Source organism: Podarcis muralis, chromosome 5 (assembly GCF_964188315.1).
Source record: "Podarcis muralis chromosome 5, rPodMur119.hap1.1, whole genome shotgun sequence".
Taxonomy (NCBI): Eukaryota; Metazoa; Chordata; class Lepidosauria; order Squamata; family Lacertidae; genus Podarcis; species Podarcis muralis.
The window spans coordinates 99,110,023-99,136,589 of record NC_135659.1 but is presented as its reverse complement, the minus strand read 5'-3'; the positions used below and the strand labels follow the sequence as shown (position 1 = coordinate 99,136,589).

At 51.6% G+C, this 26,567-nt stretch overlaps 2 protein-coding genes across 12 annotated transcripts in view; one reads left to right on the top strand and one right to left on the bottom strand.

Annotated features, from left to right (window-relative positions):
* NOL4L (nucleolar protein 4 like) overlaps positions 1–17,384 on the top strand; it is a 136,223-nt gene extending 118,839 nt beyond the window's left edge. For all 9 annotated transcript variants that reach the window (XM_028735618.2, XM_028735617.2, XM_028735616.2 and 6 more), the window contains 6 exons: positions 5,710–5,981; positions 7,975–8,160; positions 8,494–8,685; positions 10,951–11,073; positions 11,495–11,696; positions 13,102–17,384. In XM_028735618.2, the coding sequence (XP_028591451.2) occupies positions 5,710–5,981; positions 7,975–8,160; positions 8,494–8,685; positions 10,951–11,073; positions 11,495–11,696; positions 13,102–13,310 (1,184 nt within the window). In that variant the 3' untranslated portion in view covers positions 13,311–17,384. The remainder of the gene's footprint in view (positions 1–5,709; positions 5,982–7,974; positions 8,161–8,493; positions 8,686–10,950; positions 11,074–11,494; positions 11,697–13,101) is intronic.
* Positions 17,385–18,725: 1,341 nt separating this feature from the next.
* ASXL1 (ASXL transcriptional regulator 1) overlaps positions 18,726–26,567 on the bottom strand; it is a 31,205-nt gene continuing 23,363 nt past the window's right edge. For all 3 annotated transcript variants that reach the window (XM_028735609.2, XM_077929461.1, XM_077929462.1), the window contains 3 exons: positions 25,079–25,184; positions 23,951–24,539; positions 18,726–23,163 (listed from right to left, as the gene is read on the bottom strand). In XM_028735609.2, the coding sequence (XP_028591442.2) occupies positions 20,368–23,163; positions 23,951–24,539; positions 25,079–25,184 (3,491 nt within the window). In that variant the 3' untranslated portion in view covers positions 18,726–20,367. The remainder of the gene's footprint in view (positions 23,164–23,950; positions 24,540–25,078; positions 25,185–26,567) is intronic.

Sequence of the window (26,567 nt, the reverse complement as noted above, 5' to 3'; positions counted from 1 at the left end):
TTTTGCTTGTTGCTCTGTATATAACCCTATATAAACGAATCATCCATATGCATTACTAGTGATACAGAAATAACAGCAGTGTATGGATGGAGTAAAGAGGCTGGTGTGTGGGGCGGGGGGCAGGATCCTGCACAGGGATCTTTCAGTTCATTATCATTAATCTAGAAAAGCTCCTCTGCTCTTCTCCCCCAGCCAGCCATGCCCTGGAAGGCTTGGAAGGTAAGGCATCCTTTTCATGGAATCACAGCTGGAAGGGACCCTGGGGATCATCTAGTCCAGCCCCCTGCAATGCAGGAATGTGCACTTGTCCCATGCAGGGATCGAACCTGCAACCTTGGCGTTATCAGCAGCACGCTCTAACCGGCTGAGTCGGACTTCAAGGGCAGTTGGGGATGAGATCCTGCTCATTCCTTGGGCGGGGAAAAAAAATTCCAGCAAGTTCAATCCTTGGGTTTTTTCTTTATCTGTTTCTGTGATCCTTGCCATTAGAAACAAGCCATCTCTGCTTCCTCTGCTGTCGGTGGAGAAAGCCAGCTCTGCAGGGAAAGGGGCCCATTGAAACTTCTCTCTCCTGCCGGTCTGTGCTGCAGGGAGTGGATGGGACTAGATCAGCCTTTCACTGCCATGTGCTGTTGGCGCTCCAGCGGCAGCTCAGGGGCTGCTGCTAATCCAGGGAGAAGCTAAGGAGCAGGCAGCAAGGATGGTCCCGAGGCAGCGCACACTTTCTCCCATTGGCCTTTGGGGAGGCCTGCCATTGGCCAGGCGCAGAAGGAGAGGCTCTGTTGCTGTGGCAATGCCTGCCTGGGCTCACTGCACAGCAGCCTGGTGCGCAGCTCCTGCCTCCATGGCCAGGAATAATTCTCCTTAATCCTTCAGAGAGGCATCATTGGATAAAGCTGGGAGCCTCCCTCCGGGAAGGAGCTGAGAACAGGGGGAGGGAAAGCCTCTCAAACGGCTAGGCTGGCTATTCCCCTCCCTCCTGCCCTCCTTCTCCTCTCCATTCACTGGCAGAGATCTGCCCCCATTACAGGAACTATGCTGGTGGGAGCGGGGAGATCCCCCATGCCTATTGGATCTAGGCAGGCACCAGGCACAAAATGGGAATGTGTGACAAAGCGGGTAGCAATTCACACCATGCAAGAATTGGCAGAGAGGTGGAGAGACTAGGCCAGAGTACTGGCAAAGTGTATTCCGTATGTATGTCTGCCTGCAAGGCACATTGTGCACTGATGCTCCTGGCTAAGGAGGGCTCTGACCGTGGATTTTTCATAAGCAAGTGGGACTCTTCTCATACCGATTCTCTTTCTAACCAGCTGTATCTTACAATGCGCAAATCAAAACATGAACATGTAAAAATGTACAGCCAATGGTCCTCTTGTGTTCAGGATTTCTAAGAGGCTCTAGGGAGAAGGTGCCTCTCTCCAGGAGCGGCTCAGAGGTACAAGCAGACCATTGCAGTTATTTGGGACAGTGAAGGTGCTGAACGCTGCACCCCTGGATCTCCAGCAATATCTCTGGCAATGCCAGGGTGCTGATTGGATGCTTCTGCCCTCACTCAGTACTTTGAGTATCTGGCATACCCAGCTGCAGAAACTGTGGTAGCGGTCACTTTCTCTGCCGAGAAAGTTGCAGAAGCCCAAATTCCCCCTCCAAAGAAAGCAGTGAAGGACCAGGGTCTAATGTGACTGCATTGCTTCCATCTTGGTCAGTAGCAACTCTTAATTGAAAACAGAAGTTCAGGCTGTGTGGGACTCTAGTTCAGCTTTCCACAACCTGGTGCCTTCCAGTTGTTTTGGACTACAACTCCCATCAGTCTCAGCACGGACACTCAAAACATGTTGAGGGAGCCGGACTGGGGAAGACTGGCCCAGTCTTTTTCTGCTTCTGCAATTTCCAGGCATGCAGTGTCTCTTCCGACCAGGCCTCCATACCCTCAACGGATGCTGAAATGGTAGATATGCCTGCGAGGCAGCTTCCTGTGTTCCTGTGCATAATCAGATTGCCCTCCCTCTGCTCCGCCTTGCAGCCAGAGGTGGAAGGCACCAGAGGTGGAGTCATCACCCAGAGTGCATACTCAGAATTGCTTGGCCTAGTTTAGCTTGAGTACTCTTAAACTCATGGTCCAAGGGCTTTCAGTGACCGACGGATGGCATAGGAATTCTCTCCCCTGTCAGAAAGGACTCTGGATAGAATACAAGGGCTTATGGTTGTGGCACCTGGGCAGAACAGGAGAGCTGGGCAGAGATGCCAGGGGTGAGAAGTGTGTTCATGGGGGGGCAGCAGCAGCAGCAGGGAGAAGTGGCTCCTGTTTGCTGCTTGCAGCGAGATCTTGATCACAGGGTGGTGCCACGGAGTGTTGTTTGTTGAGAAGGACGGAAGGGCCTTGGCGAGGGAAGCCATTCCGCCGCTTCCTTGTAGATTTCAGGGGAGGGCGGGCAGGCAGAAGGAAGGAGAGCAGCCACACCTCCCTGCTCCCCGCCCCCCCCAGCTCCCGTCTGTCACAAGGATGCGGGGCTTTCTCCACCAGCAGCCGCCTGACCCTGATTGTCCTGCCACCTGGGTGAGGAAGCCAGCAAGAGGAAGTTGGGGGCTGCCATCTGCAGCTCCTTTGTTCAGCACCCAGTGCTCGGCCTGTGCAGGAAGCAGCTTTCTGCGAGGCCTTTGCCCTTTCCCCGCCTTGCAGCACCTCGTGAATCCAAGGATCTGCTGTGGTGGCAGGCGGCATGGGCGGGCCGGCCAGGAGGCTTTGGTGGGGAAGGGTGCGTGTTGCAATGTGCCCCACAAGAGGCTCTGCCTTGAAACCCAGCAGGCGGCTGCGCGTGTGTAAAAAGAGACTGCCCACTGGCACCTGATTTGGATCGTGGAGAAAGCAAGCCCAGGATGAATGAGTGCATGACGTGTTTGCACCTTCTTCAGAGCTGCGCATGAGGGCAAGAGGTTGGGATGTCATCTCCCAGTTAAGCTGCTGTGGATGGAGGTGGTGAAGGCCATGCCCTTCTCTGGTGCTCAAAGTCACAGCCGTGGTTTGGGAAGAGGCAGCACAGTGCCATTGCTGAGGGGCTGCTGGGTGCCTAAGAGTGTAAGGAGGCAGAGCCTGCTGCTGCGTGCGAAATGCTGCCTGGCCCCTGCGCTTGTGCAGGCAGGGAGACCTGCTCTCTGTGATGGATGCCAGGGCTGGAACAAATGTGTCTGAGGGGGGAAGGCAAGGCACGTAGGCGATCTCCATGGGAACCAGGGGAGCAGCAGAGCCTGGCAACGGTGGGGGGGGGGAGGAGGAGCGCGGGGTGGTACATCCGCAGGCTGGGTGGGGTGGGGTGGGAAAGATGGGAGATGGCAGGCGCCGTTTGCCTTGCCCTCGTTCTGCAGGTGGGGGATTGAGGCCGAGGGAGCGCTTTGCCCAGGGCCACGCGTTGGCAGGCTGGCTTTGTGACCACAGTTGCAATGGCAGCCAAGTCCATTGGCTCCCCTCTGCTGGACCAGAGGAGCTCCTCCAGCATCAGGTGCAGACACACATGCTCAGGCATCCTGTGCTCCTTGCTAAGTGGCAAGAGGCATTGTCGTTGCCTCTGCACCCTCAACACAAGGCGCCTGGATTCCGCTTTATTTTCAGTCCAGAGATGTGTTGAGGAAGGCAAGGGACGGGGTGGGCTTGCAGAGAAATGAAGGGCCACCCTCTGAATCTCTGCCCCCATAGCTAGCGCTGGGGACAATCCTTTTTAAGAGTTCTGAAAGCGACTGGAGTGAGGCTTCCTATGGACACACACATTCACTCCAGCACCTCTGGTCAAGCAGGTTTTCCAGGTTCTTGAAACAATAGAATAAACCTGCCAAACGGGTTTACTGAAGGCCAAAGAGGGCTGAGTGTACACACTGCAAGCAGCCATCCTTCTTCCTCTCTCTCGGCTTAAGTATCTTCTCACCAGTGTGTACGAAAGGCATCCTTTCAAAGCTGCCCACAGGGAGAGCTCTGACGTTTGGCTCTCACCTTTTCCCCCTCCTGAGCTTTCACCCTCAGTCGGTTGGCATCCGTCTTTCTCAGAAGACAACGGAAGAGTGTGCCTCTGAGGGTGAAGTCGAACTGTTGGAGAGTTACAGCGCCTGCTGTGGCTGTAGAGACTGATACAGGAGAGACACGTTTTGTGGCAGGTGGAGGCGCCTGGTTTTGCTGCCACAGGTGCACTAAGTGTTTCTTCTCTCTGCGCTCCTCCCAGTGGTCATTCCTCCTCTGGTCACTGCTGTGGATATGCAGCCGGACTGTCCCCAGGCACTCTGGTCATTTGCAAGGGGTTAATGTTGCCGGCTTCCATGTCATCCTCAGTAGTCCTTTGGGAAATGGAAGTTCCCGAAAAAGAATTGCCCAGACTCCTTTGTGAGCTGCCGGTGTGATGATGCCCTCTAGATGCTGTGGGCTGCAACTCCCATCATCCCTGGCCACTGGCCGTGATGCCTGGGGCTGATGGGAGTTGTCATCTAAAGTATCTAGGGAGCCCCACACTGGCTGCCTCTGCGCTACTTCATGATATTTCGTATAAAAAGGGAGCCTTGGGAGCCTGAAGGCAGGTGTACAAGACCGGGGTGTGTGGGGGTGGGACTGAGTCTCAGTGGCAGGGAACTAACTGGCATGTAATTCTAAAGGACTATGGACATGCTATCTCACTAATATTTGCCTGGTAAGAAATGCCAGTATTATCTCCACATTTGTTCATTTTGATATTTCTGCACCACCCTGTTCACCATACAGTCATAGGGCAGTTTGCAACATCTTAAAACATGCAAATACATATACATATACATGTTGTTGTTGTTTAGTCGTGTCTGACTCTTCATGACCCCCTGGACCAGAGCACGCCAGGCACTCCTGCCTCCTGCAGTTTGGTCAAACTCATGCTGGTAGCTTCGAGAACACTGTCCAACCATCTCGTCCTCTGTCGTCCCCTTCTCCTTGTGCCCTCCATCTTTCCCAACATCAGGGTCTTTTCCAGGGAGTCTTCTCTTCTCATGAGGTGGCCAAAGTATTGGAGCCTCAGCTTCAGGATCTGTCCTTCCAGTGAGCACTCAGGGCTGATTTCCTTCAGAACGGTGAGGTTTTATCTTCGTGCAGTCCACGGGACTCTCCAGAGTCTCCTCCAGCACCAGAATTCAAAAGCATCAATTCTTTGGCGATCAGCCTTCTTTATGGTCCAGCTCTCACTTCCATACATCACTACTGGGGAAACCATAGCTTTAACTATACGGACGTTTGTTGGCAAGGTGATATGTACATATACATATACATATACATATACATATACATATACATATACATATACATATACATATACATATCTCTGGTGAAAACATCTGCACAAAGTAAATGCAACATAAATGGAAGTAACATAAAATAGCAATGGGTAAAATAGCAACAAATCATGCACACCCTCACCCTCAGAAGAAGGTGAGCGAAAGAGGTTTGCTTTCCCCTTCTACAGTTTGGGAGCTACCACTGAGAAAGCCCTGCCCTGGGCCTCAGGGTGGCATTGTTGGGGTTTTGTTTGGGGGGGGGGCTGATGTTGATAAGGGAAGAGTGAGATTGTGCCTTGGGTGACAATATTGCAGGAGCTGTTGCTGCCCCTTCCCCGCTACGGGCTGCAGGTTTGGGGCCGCAACAGTAGCAGCATCTTGGGGTCTGTGGTCTTTCTGGTAACGGGGCCCCTTCCTTTCTCTTTGCAGACGATTCTTCCTCAGAGAGCTGTAGCGGGAACGGCTCCTCAACCCTGAACCCGTCCACCTCCAGCAGCACTCAGGGGGATGCCGCCTACCCAGAGATGAACGGGAATGGAGCTGCCGTTCCCATGGATTTCAGTGCCTCCTCTGAGGACCAGCCCATCAACCTGTGCGACAAGCTGGCACCTGCCCACGTCACCCCTTCCTACCAGTCGGACGGTTGCAGTGCCGATGGCCTGCGGAGCCGTGCAAAATATGGAGCCAAAAGCACAGCCGAGGTGTGTGTGTGTGTGGGAGAGAGAGAGGTGTGTGTGAGTGTGTGTGTGTGTGTGTGTGTGTGTGTGTGTGTGGAAAGTGACTGTAGCAGCCAGTGGCATGGGGAAAGCCCCTGACATGGGGGCAGGGGAAGGGTCCCTCCACCTAACATCCAATGGCAGTAGTGGAGTTCCCCCCTGGCTACAGGCACGGTGGCAGAGTCAAAAGAAGACCATGTGGAGGCTGAAGCGAGAGCAGATGACCCATCTAGGTAATAGGAGAAGATCAGTCACCCTGATAAGGAGGCCCTGTGGCCTAGCCTTGCGTTAAATTTAGAGCACTCCACGTTTTGTGTTCCTTCGCCACCGTAGTCCACCGACCAACTACACTCAGACCAGTGCCAGCAAATTTTCCTAAGCCAAGGGCCTTGTTCCTAGTCCTATCTCGGCCAGAAACATTTCCTTTTAGGACAGAAAGGAAGCAGAGTCACCAGCCCTGGCCCAGTGGCCCTTCTTTTGTGCGGTTGGAGCTTTTCGCAGAAATAAACGATGGTTGCCCATTGGGAGCCAAAACAGCAGTGGAGCCCTATGGTGTCTGTAGAGAATGACCAGATGACCAGAGCATGGTGAGATGAATGCACCATCTGCTTTATGGACCTCACAGAAAGGGGATTTCCATGGGCAAGAGCTCTCACCAAGGTTCTGGGGGATTCGCAGTTGCTGACTGGTCCTCATGGTGGCTGAACCTTTCTGTGACTGCTTGGAACAAACAGCTGGGGGGGGGGCTCAATTTCCTGCTTTCCCTTGTGTGCTTCCTAGCATTGATAACAGAATGCTAGGCCTAATCCAGCACGGCTGTCCTCAACTCCCCAAGGTGGAAAGAAGAGGACACTTCAGACTGACCCATATTTTGGGGTATTAGAGGTTACCGCCCACAGACTTCTGCTGCACTTTCCTGCTTGTGTGGTGGCACCTCAGTAAAACCTCATTTTACTGTTTATAGCAGAGGACAAGAACAGTAGTCATAGTCAAATTCCTCAGTCAAGAGCTTCTTTATTTCTTGACTGGTTGCACAAGCGTTTCAGTTCCTAATATATATAAACTATTTACAGTGGTACCTTGGTTCTCAAACGTAATCCGTTCCGGAAGTCCATTCCAAAACCAAGGCACGCTTTCCCATAGAAAGTAATGCAAAATGGATTAATCGTTCCAGACTTTTAAAAACAACCCCCAAAACAGCAATTTAACATGAATTTTCCTATCTAATGAGACCATTGATCCATAAAATGAAAGGAATAAACAATGTACTGCAATCACACAATCAATCAGTAGCGGAACTGGGTTCCACACAGTCACACACCAAAAAAAAAGAGCCACAAAAAATGCAAAATAAATAGCAAACAGACAGACCTCTGGAGCATGTTTGACTTCTGAAAAAAGTTCACAAACCGTAACACTTACTTCCGAGTTTGCAGTGTTTGGGTTCCAAGTTGTTTGAGAACCAAGGCATTTGAGAACCAAGGTACCACAGTACTTTCTATATCCAGCACGGTATAAACTCAGTGAGAGAGAGAGAGAGAGAGAGAGAGAGTGAGAGAGTATGTGTATGCTTTCCTTGTGCGGACATTGCAGCCTGCAACTTCCTCCCTTGATCTGCACCTGCAGCTGACACCAATCAAGCCAAGAGTGCCACTCCTACACACTAAAAAAAATTCTGGAACCCTCTTTAAAGTTTAAAGGAACTTTTATCTGTTTCTTGAAGAATGTTTTCCTAGCAGGGGGTGTGGACTTGGATCTTCCCAAGCGTTCACTGTAGGAGTGATGTGGTTGTGCCCCACTCCGTCCCATTTTAGCCCTCTGCCTCCTCTCTCCGCTCCACCCCCACAAATTTAGACAGTGTAGAAACCAAGGCTGAGCCCTCCCAAAGTTAGAGATCTGTGAGCCGCCAGAAGGCTAAGCAAGACGGTGTAGCCAGGGGGGGCGGTTCAAAGTGCTGATTCTTTGTCTCCTCCCTCAGTCGCCTCCATACAGCTCTGGCAGTTACGATTCCGTCAAGACCGAGGTCAGCGGCTGCCCTGAAGACCTGACTGTGGGCAGAGCTCCAGCCGCTGACGATGACGACGACGAGCACGATGACCATGAGGACAACGACAAGATGAACGATTCGGAAGGAATGGACCCAGAGCGGCTAAAGGCCTTCAATGTATGGGCAGCTCTATGTATGATCAGCCCTATGGGGGGGAGACAGGGTTCAGTAGCATGGCTGCACCTTTCCTTTCCCCTGTGAGAGGGGAGGGACTACAGCTCAACGGCCAACCCCATGCTTTGCGCACAGATTTGTCCCCTGCTTTAGCCCATCTCTGGTAACTGGTGATGAAGACACTGCCCGAGAGTTTCTGCTGCTGCCAGTCAGAGTAGACCACCCTTCCCCCAACCTGGTGCCCTCGCCGGACTGGAGCAGACAATTGTGAACCAGGCAGGCTAACGATCCATTCAGGTGTGAGGCAGCTCCCAATGTTCCCTGTTGTTTCTGCAGATGTTTGTACGCCTTTTTGTGGATGAGAATCTGGACCGCATGGTTCCCATCTCCAAACAGCCCAAAGAGAAGATCCAGGCCATCATTGAATCCTGCAGCAGGCAGTTTCCTGAGTTCCAGGAGCGAGCTCGCAAGCGCATCCGCACTTACCTCAAATCCTGCCGCCGCATGAAGAAGAATGGCATGGAGATGGTGAGGGTTTTTATTTATTTATTTATTTATTTATTAATTATTATTATTATTATTATCCCCAATTCCTTCTGCATCTCCTCTCCTGAGATAGTTGAGAACCATCCCAACCCCTGTTGCTTCCATTCCTCATTCATATGAGCCTCACTGGACCCAGTCTATGTAATTGCCCCGTGGGATGGCACCTCCATGCTTTTGCCATGATAAGGAAGACTTGGCCACTTAGGGATGCCTGTCCAACTCTCTCTCTCCCCTGGGCATCCTCCATTCTCTGACCCTTCCCACTGACCTTGCTGAGTCACCTGGGTGGGATGGGGCGGGGGTGTGTGTGCAGGGAGACTGCTGTTAGGTCCTGTGGGCTTTGGTCATGGGGTCCCATAGCAGTTGATAATTTCCACCACTATGTGAAACTTCTGGGAGAGCTTGTCTGGAGAATTAGAGTGTGGTCTCAATCAAATGCTGGCAACAGTCTTCTGTTTTGCATCTTATTTTGGGAATGCTTGGAGATCTTGAATTGGTGCTTGAGTCCAGTAATGGATTGGATGTTTGTAGGAAGCTGAGACCATCTTGTCAAGACAAAGTTGCTGTTAGGATCAGATTCACTGAGAGTTCTCTTGACCTGGTTTCTGGGTCGCTTACATGACAGTCATCAGCTGTGACTTGGTCTGCCTCTAACCAGTGGCAGAGCAAGCCGATTGGGTGCCTGGGGCGGCACACGTGCCCTGCGCCTGGGGGCGGGGCCAGCCACCCACAGGGGTGAGGAGTCTGCCTGCTTCCCTACAGCTGAGGGGGAGAGAATGGGCAGACTGTTTGGGGCAGCGCAGAGCCTGAGGGGGCTCCAGCCACTGCGTCACTCCCAGGAGAAACTCGTGGCTCGGGTGTGCTGCACGCCCCACAGTGAGTGCCGCCACCATTTTGTCACCCCCCCCCCTCAGTGAGGACACACAGCGCGGGCTGCACCTACCGCACCCGCTTTGCTACATCCCTGCTTCTAGCAAACTCTATTTCATATCTAAGTTTTCTAGCATTGCCTAAGTTCGGAAGAGAAATTTTGTTGGCATGTTTTAACATTTTATCCTCCAAGATCCTAGATGGCAGCTTTGCCGTAGATCCCTGCCATGTTAGGTGCTGTCCTTTCAAACTTAGAATTGAAACAGTCTCTCCTACATACCTTTGCTGTATATTTTATCAAGGAGTTAGAGGAAAGCATAATTTATCTCTTTATGAGGCGGCTTCCTGGAAGATCCTTGGGGGCTCTTTTGAGTGTTTTCCTCGATGGATCTAATAAATGTGTTACCAAACAGGTGCGCAATATATATGTGAACATTCTAATGTATCCTTGACCCACTACAATGGTTTGTTCCCAACTTGTCACCTGGGAATAATTCATTGATTCTACGGAGGCTTTGATTTTTGTACATCTTCATATGTTCTACTTTGTTAATGGTCGGTAAACATTTGATTGATCTGCCTTTGGTCCTGGATAGCCACCAGGTAGCAGCTGTGTCTAGGAATGCTTTGGCACAGCACCTTTTCCTGGAAATCATAGATGTTGCCACTGTTTCATGTGCCCAAGTCACATCACATCAAGGTTAGGTTGCTACGGCACATTTTACAGAGGGCTACCTTTGAAAACTTAGAAACATCAGCTGCTGAAAATACAGCAGGCAAGGCTGTGGCTGTGGATACTGCGCATGTTGCTTTATCTGGTGTTCACTGGTCTTTGTTGGCTTTTGGTTTGCTTGTGGGTACAACATAAAGTATCCTTAAAGCTGGAAAAGTTTATGTTTTTGTTTTAAAGTGGGGGGAGCCCAAAATGGTTTGGGACCAAGCATGTCACCAGGAGTTTGGAGGGGTCCCAGGACAGGATTTTTTATATATATCATGGCACCCAGATTGTGGCACTCCCTCCCTTGCAATGCCTGATGGGCTTTTCAGCGCATTGTTAACATTCCTTTTGTTTTGTTGTGCCCTGCTTTGGGGTTGCTTCGGTTTTTCTTCCTTGTTACGTGGCTTGGCATTTTGAACAAGCACCCTTAGATTTTACTTCTTGGTTTTTAATCAGTTGCTTTATGGATAACTGGTTGTTCTTAACTGATGTGTTCTAAGCATCCTTGGAGGCCAAAAGGAGGGATATAAGCATGTTAATACAGAACCATTCATTTTTTCCTGAGCTGCTGATTCTTCTCCTTTGACTGTCTGGTCTGCCTGCCCACCCACTGACCCTCTTATCCGACGGCTGACATTCCCGGCTCTATGTGTCCCCAGACCAGGCCCACCCCGCCCCACCTGACCTCAGCCATGGCCGAGAACATCCTGGCAGCCGCTTGCGAGAGTGAGACGCGGAAAGCAGCCAAAAGAATGCGGCTGGAGATCTACCAAACGTCACAGGTATGGGCCTTGGAGCTGACCTCTGGTTTGGCGCTGGACGCAGGGTTCTGTGCCCTGGGGGTGCTGTGACGGAGCTGATGCGCTTGCGCTCGCCCCATCGCCACCTGTTCACAAGCTGTGCAGACTGCATGTTGCACTTCTGGCTTTGAGAGTGGGCAACGGGTGTGGCGCTATGCGCATTGAGGGGGTGGGGAGAGGAAAGAACAGGCCTCTGGGTATTTGGTTCAAAGGGCTCCTCGTCTCCCTCTGCCCCTGCCTGGCTGGAGGGGCCTGAGGCCAGGCACGCTCCTCCCCACTGACTGGTGCACCCCTTGCTTAGAGACCCATGTTGGGAAAGAGCCGGCTTCATTGCAGGAGGCTGGACTAGATGACTCTTGTGGTCCCTTCGAGTTCTGCAACTCTTATGATTCCTCCCCTGTAGGATGAGCCGGTTGCCCTGGACAAGCAGCACTCCCGGGACTCAGCCGCCATCACTCATTCGTCCTACACACTGCCAGCCTCTTCTTTCTCCCAAGATCCCGTCTATATCAATGGGAGCCTGAACTACAGTTACCGGAGCTACGGAAGCCTTGGAGGCAGCCTGCAACCTGCCTCCTCGCTCCAGACAGGGAATCACAGTAATGGTAAGCAGAGGGTGGTGGGGGGGGGGGGAGAAGCTGTGGCTCAACCCCCCCCCCCCCCGCCGCCAATTATGCTTTTAGAAAGCTTTCACTGGTGCCACAGGGAGCTTTTAAAAAGCCTAATTGCTGTGGGGAAATGAGGGAGTTGAGGAGGGGAGGGGTGCAAGAAGGGAAAAGAGAGAAAGGGGCCAGGAAGAGAATGGAGTCGATGAATGTTTCGTGTGTATGTGAGAAAAAGAGGAAGTGTGGGGTGACTCTGCCCCCCCTTTTGTGTCTGCCGCATTCACTGCTGGCCTGTGGCTTGTGGAAGGTCCCCCACAAGGGCATGCAGCCCTCAGGCTGAAGAATGCCCTGCTGTGCCCTCAGGTGTTGCCCTCAAAGGGCGAGTCCAGGCCAGAGTCTCATGAGCCAACACAGCAGCCCCTCGCCCTGTGCCTCTGTCATTCGTTGTGCCCTTGGCCTCAGGAACGGGAGACTCTGGGGGCCCTTTGACAAAACGTGGAAGTGTGAACCTCCCACCATCTTGCCCAGTTGGTTTTTGGGAATGTGGGGAGGATCCTCTGAGTGCCTGTTGTGAGGTGTGCCTCAGTGGCCTCTGGCCTCCTCTCACTCCCAGCTTGCCCTCGCTGGAAGGATGTGATTTCTGGAGCCGCAAAAGATGCCTCTCTGGGATTAACGCTTCTCATCCCTTCCTAATGCCTCTTAACTCTGAAGCAAGATCCCACCCTGGGCTCCAGCCACTGAAGCCTAATCCCCTTGAGTGAGAGGAGGAGAGGGCGATGCGTTTTGCTCCTTGAAGATTGCGGGTCCTCGAGTGCACCCTGCTTGGGGGGCACTGGCCCTTCCTCTGCTGGAGAGCCCTGGGGCCTCAGGCCTTCTTCTGCTTGGCATTTTCCCAGCTTGCTTGCTTTCTCTCTGTTCAGGGCTCCTTGTCCCATCTCAAACCTGCTATCTCCTGTGCCCTGCTTAGAGCAAATGGCTGGCCTGTCAAGCTTGCCCAAAGCTCCCTCCTTGGCTGTCTACACCTCCCTGGGCTGCCCTGCCTTGCTATCCTTCTGGAGGCAGCCGCAGACAGTGTTTGGGGAGCAATGTGGTCTCAGAGCCCAAACGGCTGTCGCTTGCTAACACTGATGTACTTGCGGGTACTCCTCTGTTTCTTTAAACGTGTGCCCCGCTTTGCCCCTTGGCTCAGAGTGGCTTACGACAGTCCCACTAAAGCCAAAACAGCCACCCAAATCGCACGGGTTGTGTTCTTCCCGGAGGCTGATGAGCAACACGCATCCCTGTGACGGGAAATCTCTCTTCCGGGGCAGGGCTTTTGGGGAGGAGGGCAGGCTCCCCCGTGACCCGCCTGCTAGCAGCATCCTTTGTGCTTCCTGACCGCCCCTCTCCTGCTCTTTGCCTGCAGGCCCCACCGACCTCAGCATGAAAAGTGGGGCGCCCAGTACCCCCACCCCTGCCACCACCAACAGCACGAACAGGGGGGTGCCAGCCGCCCAGCTCAGCCCCACGGAGATCAGTGCGGTGCGGCAGCTGATCGCCGGCTACCGGGAGTCCGCAGCCTTCCTCCTCCGCTCTGCAGATGAACTGGAAAACCTCATTTTACAGCAGAACTGACTGCTGGCCTCCCTTTGGCTCCTGTGCCAGAAGACACTGTCCTTTGCTTGCAGAGGGGCTCCCTTTGATAATCTGCTCAGGACTGGCCATTGCTCTGCCTACCAACCACCTCCAAGCTGGCACAGGTTATGACTATTTTTTTATAAGGTGGGATCCAAAAAGATCTGTTTCTTCTCGGAGCAGGAGCCCAGGGCCTGAGGACCTGCCTTTTGAACCTGCCTGCGCCAGTGCACTCCAACAACGACCCAAAGGAGCCGGCCTGCAGCCTGGAGAGACGTAGGACTATTTTTTTGGGGGGAGGAAGACGTTGGGGTGGGGAGAGCTGGTGGGGGGGATGGAGCTACAGGCACAGTCAGAATTTACTTTTGTAGAGCCCCCTTTCCAGCACCTGCCCCCCCCATCCTGCCTCTTCCATATCTTAGAAATTCCATATTTATTGAGAAACGGGCCCTCCCTCGCCAGGATTTCTCCTCCCCTTCTCCCTCTCTTCCCCCACTCCCTAATTTATTTTTCTTTCTTTTTTTGAAAATGAATTTTTGAGTTTGTACAGATTTGCCACTTTTGTGTCTGTCAGATGAGGAGGAGGTTTAATCCTGCACCGCCACACATTCCGTCCCGTGTTCCTGGGGGGCTGGAGGGTGAGGATGAGGAGACCAGCCGCCCAGGCAGCTGCAGACCCTCTGCTTCTTCTCCCACTTTTCCACCAGGCAGCCCTGTGGCAGAAGCCGCGGGGCTCAGAGGCCAGCCCCGTCCCCCAGCCACTTCCAGTTAGCAGGACTTGCTCTGGTCACTTTAAAGGAAAAGCCCCTGGGGCCCAGAAGAGAAGCAGCTGCTCAGCCTTCTTCCTCCACACTCTACCTCACTCTGCGTTGTGGGTTTTTTCCAGACTCGGGGAGAGTCCAGTCGTCAACCCTCAGGGGCATTTGAGCCAGCAGACCAGGCCTGTTCCTCGCTGCCCTTCCTAACTTTGTTTTTTGGGGAGGGGCTTGCTCAAGGCAGGGTTGCATTAGCTACATGAAGGGGAAAGGGAAGGGACGAAATGCAGCTTCCTGTTCACGTCATTCCTGGAAGGGTTTTGTTTTTTCCTATAAAGGCTTTTTTGCAGCCAACTAGGCAGAGGACTCCTGCAAGAAGCCCAGTTTCTGATGCGTGGAACTGGGCTCGAGCCACTACTTTCTCCCCTCCAGTTCTCCTTCCCACAGCCCCCGCCCATACCTCTCCACCCATGAAATGCACTTGCTTTTTTGCTCAGTGCAATATTTTTTCAGTGCTGCTAAAATCAGGAATGGAGGAGCTGAGGCAGCAGAGCCAGGCCATGGGAACTGCTCAGAGCCAGCAGCAGAGGACACCAGAAAGCCCAAGGCCTCGCAAATGGGGTGAATTTGCTACACCTTCCCTCTGCTCCCAGCTGGGTAACTTTGACTGCCCCCAAGCTTCCCCGTGATGCCACAGCCTGCTAGGGAAAGGGCCACAGAGTACCAGCCCTTGCAAAGTTTAGGAGAAATTTGCAGCAGCAGCAGCACTCCTAAGTTCCTTCTTGGAAGCTCTCCCATTTAGGGCCCATAGGCCAGGAATACTGGGCCATTTTCCTATGGGAAGTGAGCTTCTTTTGTTCAGAGTTTTTATTTGCCTTGTTTCATGAGGTGAAAGAAATACAACACTCCATTCCTACGCCCAGTTTGTACGGAAACGACTTTTGCTTGTTTGAGAGGAACTTTCTTCCCCGTATATTCGCTTGGGATCAGACTTAAGTTTTAAGCCACATTTTGTACCCAAGAAGTTCTCAGGAACAAACTACTGCAGACCCTTGGCAATTGCGGCTCTTCATGGCTCGGTTGCATTGTTTCTCCGTGAGCGTGGCTTTGTTGCACATGAGAATTCCTGATCCTAGTTCACATCCCCAGAGTTTCTCTAATTTTAGTCCGCCGAGTGACACCCCAGGGGTTCCAGGGAAGGCCCTCCTTCCAGCCCCCCATCTCTCTTGATTTCCTCTGCAGCAGAGAACACCCAGGTGTGCGTGACCTGCTGCTTCTCCCTCTCAACTTTGATTTTCTGTAAATATTTATTATTGTGAAAGGCCCAGGAAAGAATCAGCCCTTACCACACCGCTTCTGTGCAACCCTGAGCGTTGAAAGTGTGGCAGAGACAATCGCTGTCCTTAATAAAATCCTGGTGTTCGGGTTTGTCATGTGCGGCCTTCGCATTGCTGGAGGCGCCACCAGGAGCCATAGCCATGAGGCGGGGGCGGGGGGGGGGGGCTGTTTACCCAAGAGAACAGGCTGCTTAGGTAAAAAGGTCTCCCCCACCCCACCCCGGGTGTCATTTTTTAGAGTCCTCTTCACTAGATCACTTTGGAACTTGGCTTCGTGTGCGTATGTTGCTGCTTTCGTTTTTTAAACCACTGGTTAGAATGTTTTGAGACTGATCTGGTAAGGCTCATGGAAAGAGACCAACGGGAAAGCCAACCGGGGCTCACAACCGACATCAGGGTTGGGTGGAGTTCAGGTAAGTATAGCATCTGTGGTCACATTTGGGCCACGGAAGCCATCTTTTGTGTGTGTGTTTATAGCTCTAATTGTCTTAGGACATCTCTGTGGTCTTCAGCCGATGATCCCTATTGAGTAGGGACCCTGATTCCTGCAGAAGGCCCAGCCCACCTGTTCTTAAAAACAGGACGAGAGCCCACAGAACTGCATGGGCCGGCAGGTCTTTTTACAAAAACCGAGGAGAAATCTCCACCCACAAGTCCTTTCCCCATAGCATTTTGGGCCAGGGAAAGGCATTCGCAGGATTCCAAGTAGAAACACCCCCCCCAAACATTCTCCCAACACTGGAAGGCCCTCCCCTCTCTCATAGACGGCTGTAACGTTTAGTACCAGTTCATTTACGAGAAATGCTGCTTTGAACTCAGAGGGTTAAATAAGATTTTGATTTGTAATTTTTTGTAAAACTTTTTACAAGGTAGCCTAGTGATTTCACCGGAATACCAACTACAATCTGTCCATGGTCTGATTTTTATATAATTTAGTGGTGCTTTAGAGAAAGTTCGGTTTGGTTGTTGTTTCAGAGCTGTACAGCTCAGTTCTTCGCCTGTATCTACCTAAGACCAATGTGAACCTTTGTACTTTTTGCTCCTGACTTTGGACTCAGTGAAAGTGTACTGTTTACATGTACAGAACTCCCAGCACATCCCGTGTTCTGCAAGACCTGCTCTTGGTGAGACACCCCCTCACCCTTGTTCATCTGCTTAGCAGAGCCACAGACTCTCTCATCGGCACCCTGCCCATCTCTGTGCACAAGAGCGCATGCCCGCCCCACTCCTGGGATGTGCTGCTGCAACCCAGAGGGTTTGTACACAAGCCATTCCGTGTTCTCCAGCGACCAGTTCAGCTATCGGGATCTTTAATGCGGTAGGACTAAGGTGAAAGCAAACAAGCTAGAATCTCCCTCGCTAGTCAGTCCACAGGATGGCACTACTTAATTCTGTCTTCTGCTCTCGGAGCACCAAGGCACAAGAAACGGGGGCTGTGGGGTACGCGTGACCCAGGAACGAGACTGACGAAGCCCAAGAGGCACCCTAGACTTCCCTAGAGACGCTAGAGGAAGGAAATGGCACTTAAAACCAGCTTGAGAAGGTGACACTTTATGGCTTAAATCTATTGAATTCTTAAAAAAAAAAAAAACCTTCCCTGACAGGCACCTATGCAACTTCATGTGGCTCTTCTAAGCAGATGGGCACTTCCTCCTCCATGTGCTATGGAAATACTTTTTGTGTTATATACAGTGGATCTTTTTCCAGTAAATGTGGCTTAATATTTTAATTCTTAGAACGTGTGTTTGTTCTATGTAATGCAACTTAATTCTGTTCTGTTTGTGAAATGAGTAGCACAGGCCATCCTCCTTGTCCCAGTCACTTAAAAAAAGACCAACGAGCTGTTTAAATCGAGCGGTTCTTTCCATCCATGGTATTACTTGCTAAATGCACTGATTTCATAAGTATGTGGAATTTTTTTGAGTCTGTATATCATATTATAAGACTGAATCTACTTAATAAACACTGTATAACAAACAGAACGCATTTTCTAGTTTCCAGTATGGCTCCCAAGCAGCTGTAGACTTCTCCCATCTGTAGGCCTACGCAGAGCAGTGTTCTGGTCCAATCTGTTATTATTTTAATTAATTAATTAATTAAGCGTCCTCCCTTCACCCTAAGGTCCCAGGATAAGTTACATTAAAACCACTTTAAAATAACTTTTTAATAAATAAATATACGCACCTCATGCCAAAAGCCAGGATAAACGGGAACCTTTCTTCAGCATTTAATGTCAATTTTATAATAAAGTTGCTAGGTGCACCTCTGGGAGCGGGGAGGGAGTTCCATAGCTAAAGGCCACCACAGAGGCCATCTCTCTGTCTACCACCTTCCAGGCCTCTTAAGGACAGAGGAACTACCACCAGGAGGCCTCCTCTACCAATCTCAGCACCTGAGGTGGTCTTTTGGGTATTTGGCGTTGGAGTCATTGAGGGCTTTAAGCACTAATGTGAGCACCTTGAATTGGGCCCAAAACTAAACTGGCAACCAGTGCAGCTGTTTTAAAACACAGGGTAAAGGTAAAGGACCCCTGACAGTTAAGTCCAGTTGCAAACGACTCTGGGGTTGTGGCGCTCATCTCACTTTACTGGCCGAGGGAGCCCGCATTTGTCCGCAGTTTTCCCGGGTCATGCAGTCAGCATGACTAAGCTGCTTCTGGCGAAACCAGAGCAGCGCATGGAAACGCTGTTTGCCTTCCCACCGGAGCTGTACCTATTTATTTACTTGCACTTTGACGTGCTTTCAAACTACTAGGTGGGCAGGAGCAGGGACTGAGCAACGGGAGCTCACCCTGTCGCGGGGATTCGAACCGCCGACCTTCCGATCGGCAAGCCCTAGGCTCTGTGGTTTAGACCACAGAACCACTCGCGTCCCTTAACGCACGTTAAATAGAACCCTAGCCAGTAATGTAGCCGCTGCATTTTTGGACCAACTAAAGTTTCCGAGGAGTCTTCAAGGGCAGCCCCACATTCAGTGCACTGCAATAATCCAATATGGCAATTACCAGAGCATGGAGTATGGTGGCCGAGTCATCACCCTCCAGCAGCGGTTGGAGTTAGTGAACCAGCCAGAGCTGAAAAAGGCAATCCTAGCCACCAAGACCACCCAAACCTCACGACAGCATTGAATACAGGAGCAGGCCTCCCATCTGCAAATCTCCTAGGGGAGTGCAGCCCCACCCAGGGCAACTTCAGTGTGGGATGCTTTCCAGCAGGGAGCTGTGTTATTGCATTGCACGAGAAGCAAGTCTCAAGAACATCCCTCCTTGCTAATTCCCTTGCATGGAACTGGTGAAATATCAGAAGGAAGATTAAAACCACAAGTTTGCTTTTTCAAAATGTTTATTTTTTTTCCAATACCACAAGGGACATACAACACCAGGGGTCATCAGAGAGGACTCCCCCTCCCCACCAGACCAGCATCAGTCTGTACACTACAGTGGCCCCGAGGGGGTGCAGAGTGAGGGGCCCCAACTCTGCCCCCCCATCTTTGGTAAGCAGGTTTTAGACCATCAGCTTAGTTGCCTTTAATACCGCAATTCTTTTAACCTCTCTCATCTCCATGTTTCCAACTAAAAAGCTGCTACATTGATTTAAGAGTAAACCTTTCTGGGAAACGAGGTCCAGGTTTTACACTTCTATAGCTTTTGAGCAGGGAGGGCTACAATTAATGAAAAAGAGGAGTCCGGTCAAGGAAGAGGTAGGTAGGAGCTAAAGGAGAAGAGGAAGATGACTGACCTTCGCTATCCATTTGCTCTAATGAAAATGGAGTCTTTGCTTCCTCTCTCGCCCCTCAAGAGGGAAGCCCGTTGCAGCCAACGCAGGGCACCCCAAGGCGAGGCGCGCTGGCTTGCCTGCTCCCACCGGCTAAACGTGCCACCTGAGCGCTTGCCTCCAGCTCCCTCTAGAGTTGCAAGAGGGGCAGTGAGAAGCACAACTTCGGAGCCAGAGCAGCTGAGCGAGACCTGAAACAAACGCTGCACCTCTCGCTCAAAGAGCAGGAGAGGCCGTTGCAGGCGTGAGGCAGGACAGAACACAGCAGCTCCGATTATGGACAGCAATTGGTAACCGACACCACTTTAATGCAATACTGCTGCAGCCTGAAAAATAAATGAATTTTAAAAAACCCTTTTATGTACATAACATCAATTTACAGAATTGCCCAGTACTGTGTACAACATATAAATACATGATCCAACAGATGCATAGAGGGTACATATAGGAGCCAAACATTTCACTTTTTACACCCAAGAACAAAAAGTTAAAAAAATTCTGCTTAGAAAATAAAAAGGTCACACCCAGCCCCACTGCCCCTTGGTGGTTACAAATCCTCTGGCGCAGATGCTGCCTGCGACATAAGACAATGGCAGCCGAAGGCAGCTGCGCACAGCCAGGCCCCTCCAATACGGAAGATGACGCCACACTAACCATCTTGGTGGTGACCCTCGTCCTGCAGTCCAGCCCTAAAGCCCACAACCATTTATTTCCTGCTCTCTCTAAGTGGAAGGATCTAGAAAAACAACCACCTCTCTCCCCCAACCCAAGTCGGGGAGATTGCAGGAAGGGAGAATGGAAGACTGAATTCTGCTCCCCCTGCCAAGAGGGGTCTGCTTAACCCAGCCGCTAAAAAAGAAAGAAAGAAAGAAAGAAAAGAGGATGGTGCTGGCTCCAGTTCCCATGGAGCAAGCCCTCCCTCCTCAAAGGGCTCAAGGAACACAAATCACTAGTGCCAAGGAAGGCATTAAGCAAGCAGAACGTTCAGCAATTCTTGTGGGTGGGGGCAGGGAACCCCTCAGAAATGGGATGGTCCAATCCTAGCAGGAAAATCAAATATACAGTGCTAACATTGCCTCTATTATGACCAGAATATTTTGTGTACAGGTTCCAGAATCCTCGTTATCAAAACAGACACACGAAATATACAGCTCCCACCCACCCCAAATCCCTGTTCCAGGGCCGTAATTCATCATCTTACCACAAGGCACAACACACAAAGCTTGGAGGGGCCAATGCAGTCGTCATGACAAAACGCCCCACAGCCTTTGCACATGATCATGGCTTTAAGGCTGCATGAACACTTGAGTGAAATCTCTTCCATGCTGCCGCTATCGGCAAACATCTGTGCGGAGAGGGACATGCCACGGGACGCGGCAAAGTTCGCTTTGTGGCTTAGCTGCATCATGCTTCCTGCAAGGCTCCTGGGGAAGCCTGGCACGCTGGAGGCGCAATTAAAGCCGGCGGAATTCAGCTGCAGCTTTGAAAGCTTCCCGTAAAAGGCCTGCTTGATGTTGAGCTGGGAAGGGATGGAGGAAGGCTCCAGGGGCTGGGCAAGTCCCTTCCCCAGTTCCCTTGGCCACTTGAAAAAGGGCAAGTTCCCAACAAGAGGGCTGCTTTGCAGGTGCTCCATCAGCTCCACAGGGCTTGGAGGGGCCTCCTTCCTCTTCTCCACGTTCCTCTTGGCTGGGCCAGAGCATGGCAGGACCTTCTTGTTCTCCACTCCTCTGCCGCCGCCTCCAACATGCGCACGCTGCTTCGGAGGCCAGTCTTCCCTTGTGACTTGCACGCCATGTCCAGGCGCGGCACTCTTGGGGGGCGGCAGCAGCTTACTGTGTGAAAGCATGCCCAGGATGGGGGAGGGTTCCAGGACTCTGGGGTGCTGGGCTCTGGCAGCTGCACTGCAGGCGAAGCCAGAGCCAAAGACCTTCTTCCCAAGAGCTCCTCCTCTCGGTTGATCTGGACCCAGAGAGGTTGTGCCGGTCGCTTTCAGCTTCTCTTCTGGGCTCCCAGGGACAAGAGATTCTGCAGGGACAGCGGCAGAGGGATCTTTTCGGTTGTTGTAAGTGCAGGAAGAGAACGCTGCTCCTCCCAGGCCCAGCTTATCAGGTTTCTGGGAAGTACCCACTGCTCGATCTGGAGACTCTGAGCTTTTCTCTGGTTCCTTCTCTACCCTCTCCACAGGCAAAGGTGTTGGGCCAGAAGTGCACTGCCTCTTGGGGAAGTCCCTCAGAAACCTTGGTGCACGGTATCCATTGCCGACTTCGCCACTTGTGTCCAACCCCTCACCCCTAGAGGGCTTTTGGGAAAGGGAACCCTTGCACTTGCTCTCTACTGGGAAAGAACAAACTTTGTTCAGAGAGGAGGCTGCAGCTACTATGTTAGGGCTGCTATGGGCCCCTGGAAGAACTGCTTTGAGAGGCAGTCTTCCCTTGAGCAACTGAACCACCAGAGGGTTGCTTGCTTCTATAGACAGAGGCTTGGGGGTCTCCGCCACCAGAGGTCTTTCCTGGCCTTCTGCATCAACATGGAGGGAAGATTCACAAGCTTCCTGCAGACGAGATGCCTGCAGTTGACAGGTGTTGGTGGCCCCTGCTTCTAACAGCAAGCCCTCCCTGCACAAGGAAGTGTCAGTTCTAACCAAACTTTCCAATTTGATCCTGTTATATTCCTCCTGGTGGCCCCTGTCAGGATCAGCTCCTTTCTCGGTAGCTTTGATGTAGTCCTGCCCCAACTCTGCACTCTCATCCGTCAGCTCAGCTTCCAAGTCGGATGCCGTCTCCGTTGTCTCGCTCAGAATGCTCCTGGTTTCCTCGTCACTGGAGGGGCTGGTGCTTGGCTTGGCCTTCGCCTGCTGTCCGTCTGTCTCCACTCCTGTCCTCAGCAACACCTCCCACGGGGGAAGGCCTTCAGACAGCAGCAATGGCTTCGACAGAGAAACCTCATCCTTGCTGGTGTTGTGTAGCCCGCCTGGCGTTTCTCTTTCGTGCCGCTGTGGGGCCAGCTGGCTTGGGGACATGTGGAACTGTGAGGAGAGTTCCTCTGTCCCGACAATGCTGGAGTTCTCTGGATTGGGGATATGCTCCTCTGTGTTTGGGCCAGATGTCATATCTAGCCCCTTTTCTAGTTTGCTCTCCAGACCAATGGTACGGCTAGAAGTACCAGAGGTGGTTTCTTTCAGAATAGAGGCACAATTTGGAGGGGAACAGTGGCCATGCTCATGCCCTTCCGTTCTACTTGCACCTTTGAAGAGAGCCACTGGAGAACGGCTTTGTTTGCTGCTTGGAGAAAACTCACTTCCCTCCTTCCTACCACGTCCCTCTTGGGAAGCAGCGCCTGCAGACGGTTCACTAATTATATCACTTGGGAGCTGCCCAGAGCTGCCCACTGGTGTCTCCGTGGCTAGGTGACCAAGGGACGGCTCGGCCACAGCGCCTCCCGAGCAGCTGCCCCCGGAAGCTTCTGCAAGCTGGGTAGCACCTTCAGACCGAAGTGAAGTCAGGCTGGAGGCCTGCCCAAACGCAAAATCTCCCTCAGCCTGCGGGGAAGAGGCCTTTTGCACGCAAGAGTCCGCTTTGGCCAGCTCAAAGCCGGTCTCCTCTTCTAGGTGTGAAAACGACAGTAGCTGTGCTCGCTGTAAATCTGACCTGCACTTCCCACGAGTTCTCTTCGATCGCCAGTATTTGGGGCGGTGACCGGGCTGCCGGATCCTGCAGCTGCTGCTGCCGCCGCCGCCACCACCACCACCGCCTTCATCCGTGTTCCTTCCACCTCCTCCCGGCCCACCCCCACCTCCAATGGCGGTGGCAGGAGAAGCAGCCTCTCGCTGGATCCTGCCTTGCACAGCACAGGCCTTAAAGTCAGCAGAGGCTGAGTCCCCGTTTCTGTCCTGGCCGGAGGGTTCTGTATTGGGGATAATCCTAGGACATATCTGGTAGGCTGGCTGACCTTTAACCACCCAGGGGGGTTTGATGCGGGAAAGTTGAATCTGTAAAACAAGCAGACAAGAACAACAACAGTTTTACACAGTGCACTGGTGCTTGGGTATGTGTGCTTTAGAATTACTGCACAGTAACCCTCAATGGGGCTCCAGAAAACTTGCAAGCACGTCATTTCAACTGTTCTCAAAAGATTTCTGGGAATGCCGTCAGGTAAAGGCATTCATTACCAGAGTCCTAGGAAGGAGGAGTATCTGATAAGCTAGTTGGGTTTTTGTTGTACTGTCTTTTAATGCTTTTCATTGTTTCTGCAAGCACCTTGAGCTCCGGGCAGGGAACAAATAAAACACTTCTGTAAAAAATCTGTATGCCCAGGAAAAACTTTCCAACTCAGGCCTTTTCTCACCCAGAAGGTGAAAGCTGAAGCTCTGCTAAAAGTAAAGCTCTAGGAACTGACCCAAATGGGACTGGGGCGGAGGGTATGGGAGAGGCTCTCCAAAGTTGTCCAAGCAGGACCAAGTTAAGAGGACAGTGCCCAAAGCTGTTAATGGCATGGGTGGATTTAAGCTATACTGAACCAAGCAAAAGGCTTTGTTGGAAGTAACTGCAAGAGGAACCCCTCCATTTACAGACGAGCAAACAGAAGAGAGAATAAGCTTTCTTTCTGAGGGAGGGAAGGCTTTTCCAAGCTCATCCACCTGCTTGCCTGCCTTCCTTCCCCACCCATGCCCAGAGGGTGAGAGAAAGAGAGGGAGACTATCGAACACAGGCTGCTCCAGGTCGCTCTAGCCCTGGTCCCCAAAGGCCTGTATGACCTGGCATGAGGCTGTTACCTACCCGGATGGGTGGGACTTTGGGTTCCTCTTTGGTGGGCTGTGGCTTTTCTGGGTGAACACTTTCAATTGTGTTACGAAAGGACTGACGATCTTCAAGCCGGGGCTTCTTCTCGGGGAAGGAGGCAGAGGCAGCCTGCTCAAAGCACTTCCTCTTCTGCTCCTTGGACTCCTGGTCTTGGGGCTCCTGGGACAGGCTGGGGATTCTGCCCAATGCTGCGGCTGCCGGCAAGGCATCTTCTAGCTTGCTCTGGATCTTGGTGGCCTCAGGCGAAATCTCCGATTTCGGAGACACCCGGCTCCTTTCGCACAAGTCCACTTCCGGCTTCGCGTCCCTCTGACTGGGGGACTTCGGCTCCAGGGACGGTGCCTCTTTGGCCGCCGCCTCCACGTGCTCTGCCTCGCAGAGTTTGCTCAGGCTCTCCCGGGTTCTGCACCGGAGGGCGCGCTGCTTCAAGTGTCCGTCTCGCTGCCGGGTGACAGGGCCACGCTGCACCCTTGGAGGCTCCTCTTGGGCGGCTGAGGCAGACCTGGTCTCTCTGTTGACTGGCGCTGCTTTTTCTTGCTGAGGCACCTCAATAGTCAAGCCCAGCCTGTAGGTCAGGGACACAAGGCAGGAAGTGAAAGGAACCCCGAATTAGTTAATGGTATTACGGCTGATTCTACTGGAACTTGCCTGAGCCAGTAGCCAAGATCAACTGGGGCACCTCAGGATAAACTTAGGTTGTTGTACATTATAAAGCAATTCTGCCTTGAATTTCTACAGCATTTTTAAAAACTGCAAATTCTTGCTAGGTCAACCCATTGCCTTCATACTCATTTTCCAGAACTTTAATTGCCCTTGCAAATTAAAAGACCTAGGGTGATAGCCAACATTAGTAACTTCGGTCAATTAAATTAGTCTATTCCAAGTATGACTTGGCTGGATATCACCTGTAGAAATTCATTTTAAAAATTAAAAGGTTGGAGGTAGAGATGGTGAACTGTGGCCTCCCTGAGAGAGTTAAACCTCTGCAGGCCCCCTTGCAACACTACACTCCCCCCCCCCCAACCACAAGTGATAGCACAGAAACAGGTGAAGTTAGCTTGTGGTTTTGTTTTTTAAAGGTATTCAATAAAAACACCCACTTACTTTTGCCCATAGTAGTCCTCAAAAAACCTCTCCTTCCACTGCTCCGTTTTCTTTTCCTTCTCCATTTCTTGTCTTATGCGAACCTGCATTTCATGAGTGAACTCCCCTGCAAAAAAGCCAACAATGAGAAGCTGGAAGCAGCAGGCGCTAGTATCCGAACTCAACAAACGTTGCATCAGGAAAGTGCATGGCAGGGTTAAGTCCAGGGCAGAAGAGACTATACTTCTGCGCTCTTTACAGGTGAGCTGTAATGATCTCAAGGGGACTCTGCCTTGGTGCCAAAGGGACAGCATTAATTGGGGCAAAATCATTTTTAAAAACCGATCAACGTGGGGAAACTTTGCTGAATGCTTTACATGTTCTTTGAAATCTTACGTTAATTACATATGAACAACTTTTTCTTTAACTGACAGAGTTCTACTGTCTTAAAGGTGGAAACACAATGCTGCCATTCTGCTTTCGCAAGAGATCTCCCCTTTCCTCTCCCCTGCAGTCCCTCATGCACCTTCAAGATCTGCTCCAGAGGGTGCATGAGAAAAGGAGAGCAAGGGGAATAAGTCCTGTTGGATGCAGCTGAATGCTTCAGAGCAATAGGGGAGCCATGATCCGGGGAACCTTGGAGTTTCCCCCAGCGTTTCAGGGGTTCCTCAATGAGGAAACAAGTATGGTGAACAAGGTTTCCCCCCCCCAAATGCAGCTTGTTCACCACACAACTAATTGTCCCCTGCAATGTATAGCTAGAGGACGGCCTGGGCAAGATCCGAAGCACCTACTCAGTTTGCATGAGGACAATGTCAATGCCAAAGAGGGTGCCCTAGGTTAGAACAAAGCCCAGAATCGTTTGCAACAAAGTGGCTCCATGGCAGACACTCACAGGTTTCTTAGAATCCAAGTTGGTGCCAAAAGCTGTTATCTTTGAAAGGGAGATGAAAGGAAACCTAAAAGTATTTTGGCTGCCTTCCTCTTTAGAGATTTCTCCCTCCAGGGATTCAGAAAGATGAGGATCTTTAATCTTTTAATACAGACTCACAGCTGAAAGGATCGTATATACCCTGCCTTTTCACTAAAAGTATACAGTGATCAAGTTGGCTAAAAATAAATTCGTAAAAACAATTGCACGAGTCTCTGATTTTAGACTGGCTTTCTGGCCTAGGACGTGGAAGTACAATGGTACCCCGGTTTTCGAACGTAATCCATTCCAGAAGACAGTTTGACTTCCGAAACATTCGAAAACCGAGGCGTAAAGGGCGGTTGGCAAATTCAGTAGAGAAAATGGGGGGGGGGGGGGAACGGCTCAGCGGAAGCCGTTTGGCTTCCGAGGTGTGTTCGCAAATGGATACTTCCGGGTTTTCAGAGTTTGAAAACCGAAACGTTCGACTTCCAAGACATTCAAAAACTTGAGGTACCACTGTACTTCTGAGCCATGCAGATCATTCAAAATACTTAAGAGCCAAATTGATGATCTGCCCTGAAAATACAGAGGTATCAC